Below are 14,655 nucleotides of genomic sequence, written 5' to 3'. Positions count from 1 at the left end.
CCATTAGGGTGGGCCAGGGGTGACTCTAGAATGTTTGTACGATATGGGTATCAAACGATAGGTGTTACTGAGCATTTTAAGAGGGAGTGGGCATTAGGTCTATAGGTGGACGCCTTTTCGAGATATCGCCATTAGGGTGGGCCAGGGGTGACTCTAGAATGTTTGTACGATATGGGTATCAAAGGAAAGGTGTTACTGAGCATTTTAAGAGGGAGTGGACATTAGGTCTATAGGTGGACGCCTTTTCGAGATATCGCCATTAGGGTGGGCCAGGGGTGACTCTAGAATGTTTTTACGATATGGGTATCAAACGAAAGGTGTTACTGAGCATTTTAAGAGGGAGTGGGCATTAGGTCTATAGGTGCACGCCTTTTCGATATATCGCCATTAGGGTGGGCCAGGGTTGACTCTAGAATGTGTTTGTACGATATGGATATCAAATTAAAGGTATTAATGAGGGTTTTAAAAGCGAGTGGCCCTTAGATGTATATGTGAAGGCGTTCTCGCGATATCGACCAAATGTGGATCAGGTGATCCAGAAAATCATCTGTCGGGTACTGCTAATTTATTTATATATTCAATAACACTAACAGTATTCCTGCCAAGATTCCAAGGGCTGTTGATTTCGCCTTGTAGAACTTTTTCATTTTCTTCTACTTAATATGGTAGGTGTCACACCCATTTTACAAAGTTTTTTCCAAAGTTATATTTTGCGTCAATAAACCAATCCAGTTACCATGTTTCATCCCTTTTTTCGTATTTGGTATAGAATTATGGCATTTTTTTAATTTTTCGTAATTTTCGATATCGATAAAGTGGGCGTGGTTATGGTCGGATTTCGGCCATTTTTTATACCAAGATAAAGTGAGTTCAGATAAGTACGTGGGCTAAGTTTAGTAAAGATATATCGGTTTTTGCTCAAGTTATTGTGTTAACGGCCGAGCGGAAGGACAGACGGTGGACTGTGTATAAAAACTGGGCGTGGCTTCCACCGATTTCGCCCATTTTCACAGAGAACAGTTAACGTCATAGAATCTATGCTCCTACCAAATTTCAAAAGGATTGGTAAATTTTTGTTCGACTTATGGCATTAAAAGTATTCTAGACACACTAAATGAAAATGGGCGGAGCCACGCCCATTTTGAAATTTTCTTTTATTTTTGTATTTTGTTGCATCATATCATTACTGGAGTTGAATTTTGACTTAATTTACTTATATACAGTAAAGATATTAAATTTTTTGTTAAAATTTGAATTTAAAAAATTTTTTTTTTAAAAAGTGGGCGTGTTCTTCATCCAATTTTGCTAATTTTTATTTAGCACATATATAGTAATAGTAGTAACGTTCCTGCCAAATTTCATCATGATATCTTCAACGACTGCCAAATTACAGCTTGCAAAACTTTTAAATTACCTTCTTGTAAAAGTGGGCGGTGCCACGCCCATTGTCTAAAATCTTACTAATTTTCTATTCTGCGTCATAACGTCAACCCATCTACCAAGTTTCATCGCTTTAACCGCCTTTGGCAATGAATTATCGCATTTTTTCGGTTTTTCGAAATTTTCGATATTGAAAAAGTGGGCGTGGTTATAGTCCGATATCGTTCATTTTAAGTAGCGATCTGAGATGAGTGCTCAGGAACCTACATACCAAATTTCATCAAGATACCTCAAAATTTACTCAAGTTATCGTGTTAACGGACGGACGGACGGACATGGCTCAATCAAATTTTTTTTGGATCCTGATTATTTTGATATATGGAAGTCTATATCTATCTCGATTCCTTTATATATGTACAACCAACCGTTATCCAATCAAACTTAATATACTCTGTGAGCTCTGCTCAACTGAGTATAAAAAGAAGTGTACATCTTGATTGTCACTACATAACTCGAGAACGGATAGAAAGATTGCCATGCAATTTTTAGGAAAGATACAGGAAGGAGAGATGATGGTTAGTTGATTTTGAAATCCCAAATCGGTTTAGCCATTCTTGAGTTATGATTTTTTTTTAGAAAAAATTCAGAATTTGAAAATTTGGTATATAAATTTGCCTATATTAGTATTTATGATCCTTTTTTTCGGGAAGTTACCAGAGACGGACTGGGACTGGGATTAGAACTAAGACCGGGACTGAGACTCGGAGTGGGACTGGGACTGGAACAAAATACATACCACCCTCTGGGACAGGCAATAAGGGATGAAGAAGAATGAGAAGGTGAGAGAAGAGAAAAGAGAGAAGTAGAAGGATACTGAGAAAGAAATAGAATGAGACGAATATGGAGATAGATGAAGCGAAAAAGACGGAAGGAGGAATGAATAAAAGGATCAGGAAAAAGTGAAGAGGGGTGGGGGAGGGCAGAGTTAGACGGAAAAAGCTTATTAAAAAATGCAGATAGGCCAAATTTAGGGCAGAACAACTTCTGCCAGGTCTGCTAGTATTATATAAAATGTAAGAAGAATGCAATATAACAATATTAGTAAACACAAATTTACTCAATAATAAAACTTATTTACTCATACTTTCTATTTTAGGTTCAACAATTAGCTGGCAGTATTTATCAGGAATTTGAACGCATGATTAACCGTTACGATGAAGATGTCGTTAAGAATCTTATGCCGCTGCTGGTAAATGTTTTAGAATGCCTGGATGCATCGTATCGCATTAATCAAGAGCAAGATGTTGAATTGGAGCTACTGCGTGAAGACAACGAACAATTGGTTACACAATATGAACGAGAGAAAAGTGCGCGTAAACAATCCGAACAAAAGGTAAGAAAATAATTGGTTCTTCGTAAAAATTTAATCATGTTTACCTTAAAATTTGTAGTTGTTAGAAGCAGAAGATGTGGCTGAACAAGAGAATAAAGAGCTCGCAAGCCGGCTAGAGTCGCTAGAAAGTATAGTTCGTATGCTTGAATTGAAACATAAGAACAGTTTAGAGCATGCCAGTAGATTGGAGGAGCGTGAAACTGAATTGAAAAAGGTACGTTGTTATCTTTCAGTTTTCTTAATATTCTCACAATAATGAATTTTCTCTCCGTAGGAGTATAATAAGCTACATGAACGTTACACAGAGTTATTCAAAAATCATGTTGACTACATGGAACGCACCAAAATGCTCATGGGCTCCACTCATTCGCAAATGAGTTCCGCATCGGAGCGCTTGGAAGTGAATAGAGCCAGGTTAAATCCAATTGCTCGGTAATAATTCACATTTTTGCTGTTAGGAATTGAAAACCTTTTCCACAACTTCGCTTTATACGTTTTAGCAAAACTCGGATCACCTATTTCATTATACATTTTGTATACCTTTCTCGAAAATTATCGTCCGAATCTCGAAAATTGTAAGTCCTTAAAGGATAAGATATAGACCCACCAAAAAGTGTACCGAAATGATCAGGATGACAAGCTGAGTTGATTTAGCTATGTCCGTTTGTCTGTCTGTCCGTCTGCCTGTTTGAACGCAAACTAGTTCCGTCGAGATATCTTGATGAAATTCGGTGAGCAGGTATATTTGGGTCCATTAATAATTTGTCGTAACCGACCAGATCGGAACACTATTACATATTTCTCCCACACAACCGATTTTTCGGTTGGCGTTCTTCCTCATTTTATTAAACATCGTCAAGATTGGTCGTATATGTAATATATATCTATCCCATACAACTCATTGATCAGATTTTATGAATTTTTAAAATTTCATCACATTATTGTTCACCTCCGGTCATGAAAGGTGTAAAGTCTTCCCTCTGCCTAAGATAGTCCCGTCCTCCCTTGTTTCTTGTTTTTTTTTTTTTTTTTGAACTTGAACTCATGTGCGAGATATGTAATATGTAATGCCATGGTGTGATGGTAGCGTGTTCCGCCTACCACGCCGAAGATCCTGGATTCACGTCCCGGGCAAAACAACATCAAAATTTTAGAAACAAGTTTTTTCAATTAGAAGAAAACTTTTCTAAGCGGGGTCGACCCTCGGCAGTGTTTGGCAAGCACTTCGAGTGTATTTCTGCCATGAAAAGCCCTCAGTGAAAACTTATCTGCCTTGCAGATGCCGGTCGGAATCGGCATAAAACAAGTAGGTCCTACCCGTCAATTTGTAGGAAAAAAATAAAAAAAGGAGCACGACGCAAATTGGAAGAGAAGCTCGGCCTTAAATCTCTTCGGAGGTTATCGCGCCTTTCATTTATTTTTTTAATGAGATGAAGATATGTAGTAGGTAGTAGAAGGAATATCGTACGTTTTATTGTAAACAGATGTAATTCATAATTTATTTTTGTTTGGAAAACCCAAACAAAGTTTTATTTTTTCTAAAAGTTTTATTATTAAAATGAGATTAAAAGGCATACATTTCCCCATTTTGATTTTTCTGAGTAATAAATTAATGTTAGTATAATCTTGTCAGTTGGTAATGTTGCTGTGTCATAAAATCTAAAAAATTCAACATTTTGAGTTGAATCAGTTTTAGAGCTCCATTCTAAAAAATCGATTCTCCAACAATCGATTTAATCGATTAAATAGAGTCAAAAAAAGTTGATTGCTGCTTAATTGTTTACACAATTTTTACCGTGTAAAGGAAAGACAAAGGAAACGAAACGTAACGGAATAAAACAAACCGAAACGATAGGAAAGGAGATTAAAGGCAAAGGAAAGAAATGAAAAAGGATGAGAGAGGAAAGGAAAGAAAGGGAACTGGCACAACCGAAACGGTACCGAACCCAAAATCAAAACAAGAGCTGAAATCTGATCGGAATCGAAATCGGAACATCGGTGATGTACCCCCCGGGAGGTTAAGGGGCTAAGAATATACCCGCGGCAGATATGCCTGTCGTAAGAGGCGACTAAAATAACTAACTGATTCAGGGGGTTCTGTAGCGCAACCCTTGCAAGGGGTAGTCAGCGCACTTTCTCCAACCCAATTGTCAACTTCACGTACCCGTGGTGAATCCTGTTTCTTTAGCAGCCAAAGCTCTGGCGACCACAAGTTCCTCATGGTTGTAGGGGAGGACGGGATGTTCTAGAAGGTTCCATGTGGTCATGCTAAATCGTTCCCGAGATGGTCGGGCTAGTACCTTAATGGCGCTTGTGACCGTAGCGGATGTATATGCGGCAAAGGACCATCAACGTCGATAAAACTCCACAAAACCTTCGGGCAGTGTCCTTAACGCAACAACAACACCATTTTTTGTCGTATCGATCAAGTGACTTGCGGGATAGAAAATGCTGGCAGGGGACGTACAATCGCAAATTTACTAGGGTAATTCTCATAAATTAGAAAAAAAGATTGTTTCCAGTCTCACCACTCCGCAATTGGAGACGGTTGAAAGTTTGTCGCATAAGAGTCAAAGTTAAATTGACTGGAGAGTCACAAAATTAAAATTTTTAATACCCGAAATCGATACTACTATAGTTGGCGATATCACATATAAACATTGGTCCTTAAAAGAAAGGGGGGTAAGGGGTAATTTCAGTTCAGGTTTTAATATATTGAGTCTTCATAGGGCAATCTGAGCTTTATATGTGATAAAGCCAACTACATATCTCGTGTTTTAGATAGGAAACTTGTTACCCAACATATTCCCTAATATGTACATATCTTTATCTCATTCTACTCCTAGATGAGCATATATATGGCTTTCCGAATCTTAGCCTAGCAGTCGATATTCAAAGTCCGCTCACAATTACTTCTTTTTCTTTAAACTTCAATTATAGATCATCTGGCCCTGTGTCTTATGGATTTGCTTCGCTCGAAAATTCCGTTATGTTAGATACAGAAACAATCTGTAGTGTCGGTAGTAATTCGGATGATTCGGGACCGCCTTCGTTGCAAAATGAATTGGATAGTTTGCAAACAGTGGAACGTGCGGCTGAGACCGATACGCTCCAACAACAGAATCAAGCAACCTCACCACAAAGTGATACGAGCCCGGTAGTGCCAAATGCACCAGCCAATGGTAAGCGAAATACATTTGATTAAGAACAATTTGTGGCAGTCATTTTTTCGAACATTAAATACACAGTTAAGTTTTTTTTTTAATTTTATTATTTTTTTAATTATGTACATCCTCAACAAGAACAAAAACGACCAATTTTTTTTACTCATATGTATATCCCGCATTTGTGTTAACAAAAATTAAAATATTATTAAAAAATCTAAATTAACTTTTTCCAACACACACACACTTACTTATACACCTATGTAAACTTGCATAATTGATTGAATGATTTGATTTTATGCGCGCAGTTGGTCGTTCAACAACTAAAAAGGAGCAACGCTCTGCTAATACCCTCTACCAAGAGTTATCATTTCAAGACAATGAAGAGAGCGAAGAGCATGAAGTTGTTACAGGTATGTGGGCTAACTTTTTGTCTTTTTGAAACACTCAAATTCATCTCCTTTGCTTGCATTTGTATGTTCTCAGCTCTATTCACATGTAATGACAGAATCGTCTCAATGCTAATTGTTATCTGTATATAAGCTGTACCTTTTTTTTTATACTCAGCTGAACAGAGCTCACAGAGTATATTAATTTTTTTTGTTCGCATACCGGTAAGCCCTAACGGCATAAACTAATCCAGATAGATGTGGACTTCTAAATATCAAAATGATCTGGGCGAAAAAAAAATCCAATTAGCCATGCCCGTTCGTCTGTCCGTCCATCCATCCGTAAACACGATAATTTGAGTAAATTTTGAGGTATCTTAATAAAATTTGGTATGTATGTACGTTCCTGGGCACTCATCTCAGATCGCTATTTAAAATGAACGAAATCGGACTATAACCACGACCACTTTTTCGATATCGAAAATTTCGAAAAACCGAAATGTACGATAATTCATTACCAAAGAACGATGAAACTTGGTAGGTGGGTTGACCTTATGACGCAGAATAGAAAATAAGTAAAATTTTGGACAATGGGCGTGGCACCGCCCACTTTTAAAAGAAGGTACTTTAAATGTTTTGAAAGTTGTAATTTGGCAGTCGTTGAAGATATCATGAGGAATTTTGGCAGCAACGTTGCAAAATCTGATGACGAACACGCCAACTTTAAAAAAAAAAAATTTTTTAGAAGTCAAATTTTAAGAAAAAATTGAATATCTTTACAGTATATAAGTAAATTATGTCAACATTCAACTCCAGTAATGATATGGTGCAACAAAATACAAAAATAAAAGAAAATTTCAAAATGGGCGTGGCTTCGCTCTTTTCATTTAATTTGTCTGGAATACTTGTAATGCCATAAGTCGAACAAAAATTTACCAATCCTTGTGAAATTTGGTAAGGGCATAGCTTCAATGCCGGTAACTGGGCGAAATGGGTTGAAGCTACGCCCAGTTTTTATACACAGTCGGCCGTCTGTCCTTCCGCTCGGCCGTCAACACAACAACTTGAGCAAAAATCGATATATCTTTACTAAACTTAGTTGACGTACTTATCTGAACTCACTTTATCTTGGTATTAAAAATGGGCGAAATCCGATCCGAATCGACTATGAACACGCCCACTTTTTCGATATAGAAAATTTCGAAAAATGAAAAAAATGCCATAATTCTATACCAAATACGAAAAAAGGGATTGAACATGGTGATTGGATTGGTGTTTTGACGCAAAATATAACTTTGGAAAAAACTTTGTAAAATGGATGTGACACCGACCATATTAAGTAGAAGAAAAAAAGTTCTGCAGGGTGAAATCCAAAGCCCTTGGAATCATGACAGGAATACTGTTCCTGGTACTACATATATAAATAAATTAGCGGTACCGACAGATGATGTTCTGGGTCACCCTGGTCCACATTTTGGTCGATATCTCGAAAACGCCTTCCCATATACAAATAAGGGCATTCCCTTTTAAAACCCTCATTAATACCTTTAATTTGATATCCATATCGTACAAACACATTCTAGAGTCACCCCTGGTCCACCTTTATGGCGATATCTCGAAAAGGCGTCCACCTATAGAATTATGGCCAACTCCCTTCTAAAATACTCTTTAATACCTTCCATTTGATACCCATGTCATATAAGCACATTCCAAGGTTACCCTAGGTTTATTTTCCTACGTGGTGATTATTTTGTCCCAAAAGATTTCAGCTGAGTATGTAATGTTCGGTTACACCCGAACTTAGCCTTCCTTACTTGTTTTTTAATTCGAGCTGTTTAACGAAGCAAACATAAAAAAATCCATTTAAACAAAATTTATTGACATAAATCTTGAAATTAGCCTAACTTTTTCGTTAATTTTTGAAATTAAGAAAATTAAATGAAACTAGTGGAGTTTTGCTTTCATCAACATCATCATATGTATGAGAGAAGCTGGGCTTTAATCCCCTTGAAACTATATCGCGCCAAGCTATTATTATTATATTTATCGCTGAGCTATATCTTCCTGCCAAATTCATTGTGAAATTGGGAATAGAGTTGTGATACGGAAACGTTTGTTGCTCAAAATTAAATGACTTCCCAAAAATTTTGATTCTGCGCAGGAAATTTGCCTTTTTGTGATTTTAATTTTAACTTCTTAACTTTGCAAAATTATCTGTTTCACTAAAATAACAACTCTTAAATCATGACTAATAACTTAAGTACAACAAACTAAAAACAAAACTCTCACATATGCATGTATATGAAGTTGCTAAAAATCGTTCGCTTAGTCAGTGACTATAAATCCTTAAAAAAATAACAAAATAATTAAAACAAAGCTGTACTCAAAAAAAAAAAAAAAACAAACTTCCTTTAAACTGAAAATAAAAAGAGTATTATTTTCTTTGTTTACCATACGACCATAGTAGCATCATCAAATTTTGGACGAGCAGACTACCTGGTTGCTTACCTGCGCTTCGATGGGACTATTACCGCCGCCGATTGTTCCAAAGTATTAGAAGAAGTATGGTCTGCGGTAAACAAATCCTACAAGTTATCAGATCACTGTAGTGTTTTTCAGGCGGAAGTAGTATCCGTAATTAAAGCAGTAGAAACACGCGAGGTAAATAGCTTAAACTGCAGCCGCGTCAATTTTTCCATTGACAGCCAAGCAGCAATTAAGACAATAATCTCTCCCAGCTTACTAGAAAATAATCAATTATGATAGATCATGTATCTCGGAATTAATTATGATTGGCTCTCACAGCGAACACAATTTGGTAAAAGTCTAGAACAGGGGTCCACTGCTAATACGCTCCCAAAAAGGTGTTATGTGCAAAAATACTATGGATGCGACCTCCGGTTTCGGACCCGGGGTCATTTTTCGGTTTTTCGTTAATATCTTTTGAACGAGTTAGATTTTTTATTTTCCGCCTTCGGATTATTGTTGCCGAGGTCAATACGCATCTTTTGGCACCTCTCTCGATATTTTTGGACGCATATTAGCAGTCGACCCCTGTTCTAGACTATTACCCTCAATTTGTGTTGATACGATAAGTCATGTTTCCGTCAGTTGTGTGATAGACATTTTGTTTTATGAACGGCGAGTTGAGCCAACTACCAAATGAAATAATATTCTTTATATTTTAAGGGAAAGGACTTCTTAAGTTGTTTTTCACACGTCACTATAATATTAAGTAGAAAAATTGTATTCATAAACAACACTTTAAAAGGTCAAAGAACTGCCGACTCTAGAAGTTGAGCGAATGTAACGAGAAAAAATTTTGCTCAGTATTTTGACATAAAACTTCAAGGACTGATTGTATTAAAAATACTCAAGGTTGCGTCCAGGCTATCAATCAACGACTGATTAACCTGAAAGCGCCCATTGTTTAGTATATGTATGTGTATATGTAGCGAATCGGGTGGGAGGCAGTAGATGAAGGCAGTCGAATGAAGTGGAATGAAGAACAGCAGAAAAAAATGGATTTGAATCGCGTCAAAATATCTTGAATATTGCAGATAAATGTAAAAAAATAACTTAAAACTAGAACATAAACTAAAAGTTTCTCTTTATAAGGCCCGATTTTTCAGCGCGAGTTTAAACTACAGTTAAAGTTGACTAGAGTTTAACCTTGCCACTTTGGCCGCTTAAGCTCAGATGAGCAGCAACATTTTATGTTATCGAACAAAGTGGCAAGGTTAAAATCTAGTCAACTTTAACTGAAGTTTAAACTCGCACTTAAAAACCGGGCATAAGAGTAAGAAATGTTTGCAAAATTTATTTTTGCTTAATTTTCAACTTGAATTATTTAAAAGATTTTCCTAATCTGGAGTAGATTAATGTATGTGGTTTGATTTTTCACGATCAACTGTGAGTTCCGCTACTTGTTAAGGGGTATTTATGCAGGGAAGGTTGACAAAAAGGCTGTTCCTATTTGTCCGGAAAATTAAGTACAAGAGTTTTCAAATTCTTTTTATTTTTTGTGTTTTTTTTTTTGTTTATTTTGTGGTTATTGTTTTCCCTCATTAAACTTCAAACGGACAGTAAAAAAATATGAAAATAAATTATTTTTTTCTACTGAGCTAAGCGAACTTTTTTTTCAACTTAACTTTAGCGAAACAAATGTTTACTGCTTTTCATTATTTTTAAAACCCATGTTTTATGTTTTTAATGTTCCATGTGCTGCTTGAAAATTGCAAAATTTGGAAATATTGCTGACACTCTTATTCGCACGCTCTTCAAACCGAACACAATTGCATTGCCATTATGTTGAAAAAAATAAAAAATAAAATAAAAATTACAACGATATTTATGTATATGGCTTTGTTGAAATTTTTCATATAACTACCGTTATTTGTATGGTATGATGTTGCCACATGGCTTAATTACAACGTGACTCTGCTTTCTCTCGCACTCGTTGTATTTATTATTAAATTTTTGAAATGCCGCTCACAGGAAGCTGGGTGCATCCTGGAGAATATGCCTCTTCGGGTAGGTATCAAGTTTCATATATATGTATAAGAATTTATTTATATCAAATGTAAATACATTAAACTTGAACAAAAAAAAACATAACATAAGCAAAAATTATATCTAAATCCATCATCTCTTTTGTCATGCTTCCTTACCGCCGAATGAAAAATGCAAATTTAATAACAATTCAAATCAAACGCCTACACGCACGCAAAACCACGTAAATTGTTTCTTTTCATCCAAATGTTTCGGAATTTCCTGAAAACGCTTAATACATACATACATTGGCTTCAAAATGGCTAACGAAAAATTATTTGTGATTATTTTTATTCGTATAGCTAACGATAATTATTTTGGTAAGTTGTTCGCATATGACTTATTACCGTTAAAGTAGAAAATTTGTTAGATAAGTTTTTGGTTGGATGCCCTTTATATTTGTTCTAATATTTCTTTGCTTTTTGTGACTAATCGTGCTTTTGGTAAAATGTTCTTTTTAATTTCGTTCTAAAATGCATGCTTAATTAAATGTTGTCGAGAATAATTTGTTTGTTTATCAGGTAGCGATATACATATTTTGAATCAACAATGAAAATAAAAATATAATATTTACTATGCTTAGTTAATGCTTTTCGCAAATCATGCACTATTTGCTAATACGTTTTTGCATGGAACGTTCGTCGTTATCCACTATTCCTCTATCTCTTTGAACTCTCAGTAATCGACACTCTACGGCCAGAATACATTCGTCTTTTGCGCCACTTTGGCGTTTACGTTGCGTCAACAGTTGACTTTGAATACACGCGTCTTTAGTGCTATATTAATAATCAACGGCAACCCCAAAACAACATAAAAACAAGTAAGGAAGTCTAAATTCGGGCGAAACCGAACATTATATAGCAACCGTATGCTCTGATATATGTACATATTTAAGATACATTCTAAGAGAAATATCACGATCATTAAGGCCCGGTTTTTCAGTAGTTGGTTAAGCTAAGTTCGAGCTTAGCAAAACTCTAGTCAAATTCAAACTCCAGTTAAACTACTGAGCAGTTTTTCAGTCACAGTTTAAGCCCGCCTTTGGGGTATGCTTTTTTGTGGCAACATTGGTTTTTATTATCTAGATTTGTAGATACGGCAACAGCTGGATTTTGTTTTCCCAACAAACATGGAAACAAATATTCTGCAGCGAAATATATATCTAGTTCCGGAAATATCCAACATCATCATCTTAAACCAGATAGTTCTCGAGTTGATATCCAACTTTTTTTTTGTAAAATTATAAGTTCTCGAGTTGATCTCCAATGTCATTATATTTTCTAATTATTATCCTAATTTCGAGAGATTATGAGAAATGTACATGAATATTCAACACATTTCTCCAGTTGATATCCTACATTGGATATCGAGTTGAGGTGGAGTTGAAAAAGAATCTCCAAGGTGGTACCACCAAAACCAAAACCCACCTGGTTGATAGCAGTAATGAAGCGTAATTAATCAAAAATAAATTATATAGGCGGCCGAGTTGGTGTGATGGTAGCGTGCTCCGCCTACCACAACGAAGATACTAGGTTCAAGCCCCGGACAAAGTAACATAAAAATTTTAGAAACAAGGTTTTTTAATTAGTAGAACAAGTTTCTAAGCGGGGTCGCCCCTCGGCTCATACACACGCATATAACTAAATTACCAAGCAGGAGATACAAGAGTTCTAGAAGGTGAAAGGTCTAGACCTTTGGAGAAATATGCGTACGAGGCAACGGAGAGTATAAAAGCAGCGCAAGCTGAGTAATAACTAATCAGTTTGATTTAAACACGCTATTAGTTGCGAAGTGCAGTATAATTGTGAAGTATAATTGTACTAATTTCAAAGTAGTCAAATAAAAACCATTTTGCAATACAGAATATTGGAGTTATTTATTCGAAAGTTCAGCGATTCGAACGTTAGCAGAAGGTTTCAAATAAGCGGAATTTCCCAAAATTCGTTACAATATCTTTGTATATATGCGAGTTATGCAAAAATACGCAATCCATTTGTGAAGTTATATATAATAAAATCTCTGCGAATATATACAAGTTGCTTGTTTTGTTTAAATACCTTTAGATAAACTAACATTTGGGAGACCAAATTTCATAAAAATAAAAAACTTCTCTTAAACGGTTTCATTGGTAAAATCCAAAATGTCACGGGTGGGAGCATTTTTCACGGGTGGGACATGTTCGAATTAAAAGCATTTAATGAAGTTGTTAATAAAAAATTAAGTACTGCAAAGGTTCAAAATATGGTTTACGTCATGCAATCAGTTCATGGGCTTAATAAATTTGAGTTACGGAAAATTCAAAAAATTTTACGTTGTAAGGCTTTGACCCAGATTCAAGGGCCATGGAAAAACCAACTTCATGAATGTCGTATTTTGATTAAAATTTCTACAGGACCTAGCTAGTTGATATCTCTGTGAGGGTTATATGACGTATTAGCATAATTGAAATTGTTAAGTCAGCACATCACTTTAAGAGTAGAAAAAGGTATTTAACATTAGCTTTAAGATTAAATTATTAATTAAATGTAATATTTTAGGGTTGATTCAAAGATTTTACAACCTTTGTATAAACACTATGTATTTCCAGTTGTATAAGAAAAATTATTTACGCACAAAGGTTCATCTTCTTATGGATCATCCTATCTTTAATACTCGTGACATTTATCTTTGAATGTACATATCTTTAATATACATTAGACTGGGTCGATTTATTAACCGATATCGCGCCATCGATTTTTCGATATAATTTGGGTTCAGGAAAAAAAAAGTTTCGCTACGCATACCCAAAAAAATAATTTTCGAGCCTGCGAAATTTAATTTTTTTGACTTTTTTTCGACTTTGATTTTTAAGGTTTTTTTCATGACCTACTAAAAAATTTTCATTTGATTGTAAAATTTTCATGTATACCCTGGCCGACCTAAAAATGTCCGCTAAAACCGTTGTGGATAACAGTTTTTTGAAAAAAAAAAAAAAAATATCGCCAACGTTTTTAGCGGACATTTTTGGGTTGGACAGGGTATACATATAAAATTTTTTTAGTAGGCCATGAAAAAACCTTAAAAATCAAAGTCGAAAAAAGTAAAAAAAAATGAAATTTCGCAGGTTCGAAAATTATTTTTTGGGTATGCGTAGTGGAACCCTTTTTCCTGAGCCCAAATCCTATCGAAAAATCGATGGCGCGATATCGGTTAATTTTCGTCCATACAAATCGATCCACCCTAATATACATATATGAGAGTACACCCTTCGTTTCGCCCGAACATACACTTTTTTTTCAACTTTAAATATATGTAAGTACATACATTAATTCAGTTATTATGATGTTTTTATTGCCCGGCCAATTCAAACTACATATTATTGTACAGTCTTTAAAATCAATTTACAACACAAAACAACTAAGAGCACCGGTTTTAGTGAAAATCCACGGCTGGTTATATAGCATGCGGTTCCACCCAATCTTAGACTTTCTTACTTGTTCGTCGTAAAGTCAACATACAGATCAAGTGTTATTACATCTATAACGGCAAGCTATTCTTTTAGCTTAAAAATGTGTCATAATCTAATATATAAAATTCTTCTGTCACGGTTTTAGAGGCTTAACTCCACCGAAACGGCTTAACCGATTCTCATGAAATTTTGTGAGCATATTGGGTAGGTCTGAGAATCGGCCAAAGTCTACCTTTTTTTGCTGCGTGCCTAGGGTCTTGAGATCAAAACGTGGACCCGGGTTCCCCTAGAATGTGTTTATACGATATGGATGTCAAATGAAAGCTATTG

General features: G+C 35.5%; 1 protein-coding gene across 15 annotated transcripts in view; it reads left to right on the top strand.

Moving 5' to 3' along the window:
- Positions 1 to 14,655, top strand: part of syd (JNK-interacting protein syd) — a 163,760-nt gene that overhangs the window by 105,876 nt on the left and 43,229 nt on the right. For 8 of the 15 annotated variants that reach the window (XR_010953791.1, XR_010953793.1, XR_010953790.1 and 5 more), the window contains 7 exons: positions 2,537 to 2,773; positions 2,832 to 2,987; positions 3,048 to 3,205; positions 5,714 to 5,955; positions 6,246 to 6,350; positions 10,824 to 10,859; positions 11,180 to 11,197. Coding sequence is in view for 11 of the 15 variants with exons in the window: in XM_067790304.1 (XP_067646405.1) it covers positions 2,537 to 2,773; positions 2,832 to 2,987; positions 3,048 to 3,205; positions 5,714 to 5,955; positions 6,246 to 6,350; positions 10,824 to 10,859; positions 11,180 to 11,197 (952 nt within the window). In the remaining 4 variants the exon portion in view is untranslated. The remainder of the gene's footprint in view (positions 1 to 2,536; positions 2,774 to 2,831; positions 2,988 to 3,047; positions 3,206 to 5,713; positions 5,956 to 6,245; positions 6,351 to 10,823; positions 10,860 to 11,179; positions 11,198 to 14,655) is intronic. The other 7 variants (XR_010953792.1, XM_067790308.1, XM_067790303.1 and 4 more) reach the window with 5 other exon arrangements.

This window comes from Eurosta solidaginis, chromosome 5, assembly GCF_040869045.1.
Source record: "Eurosta solidaginis isolate ZX-2024a chromosome 5, ASM4086904v1, whole genome shotgun sequence".
NCBI lineage: Eukaryota > Metazoa > Arthropoda > Insecta > Diptera > Tephritidae > Eurosta > Eurosta solidaginis.
This window is presented reverse-complemented; position numbering and strand designations above follow the sequence as displayed.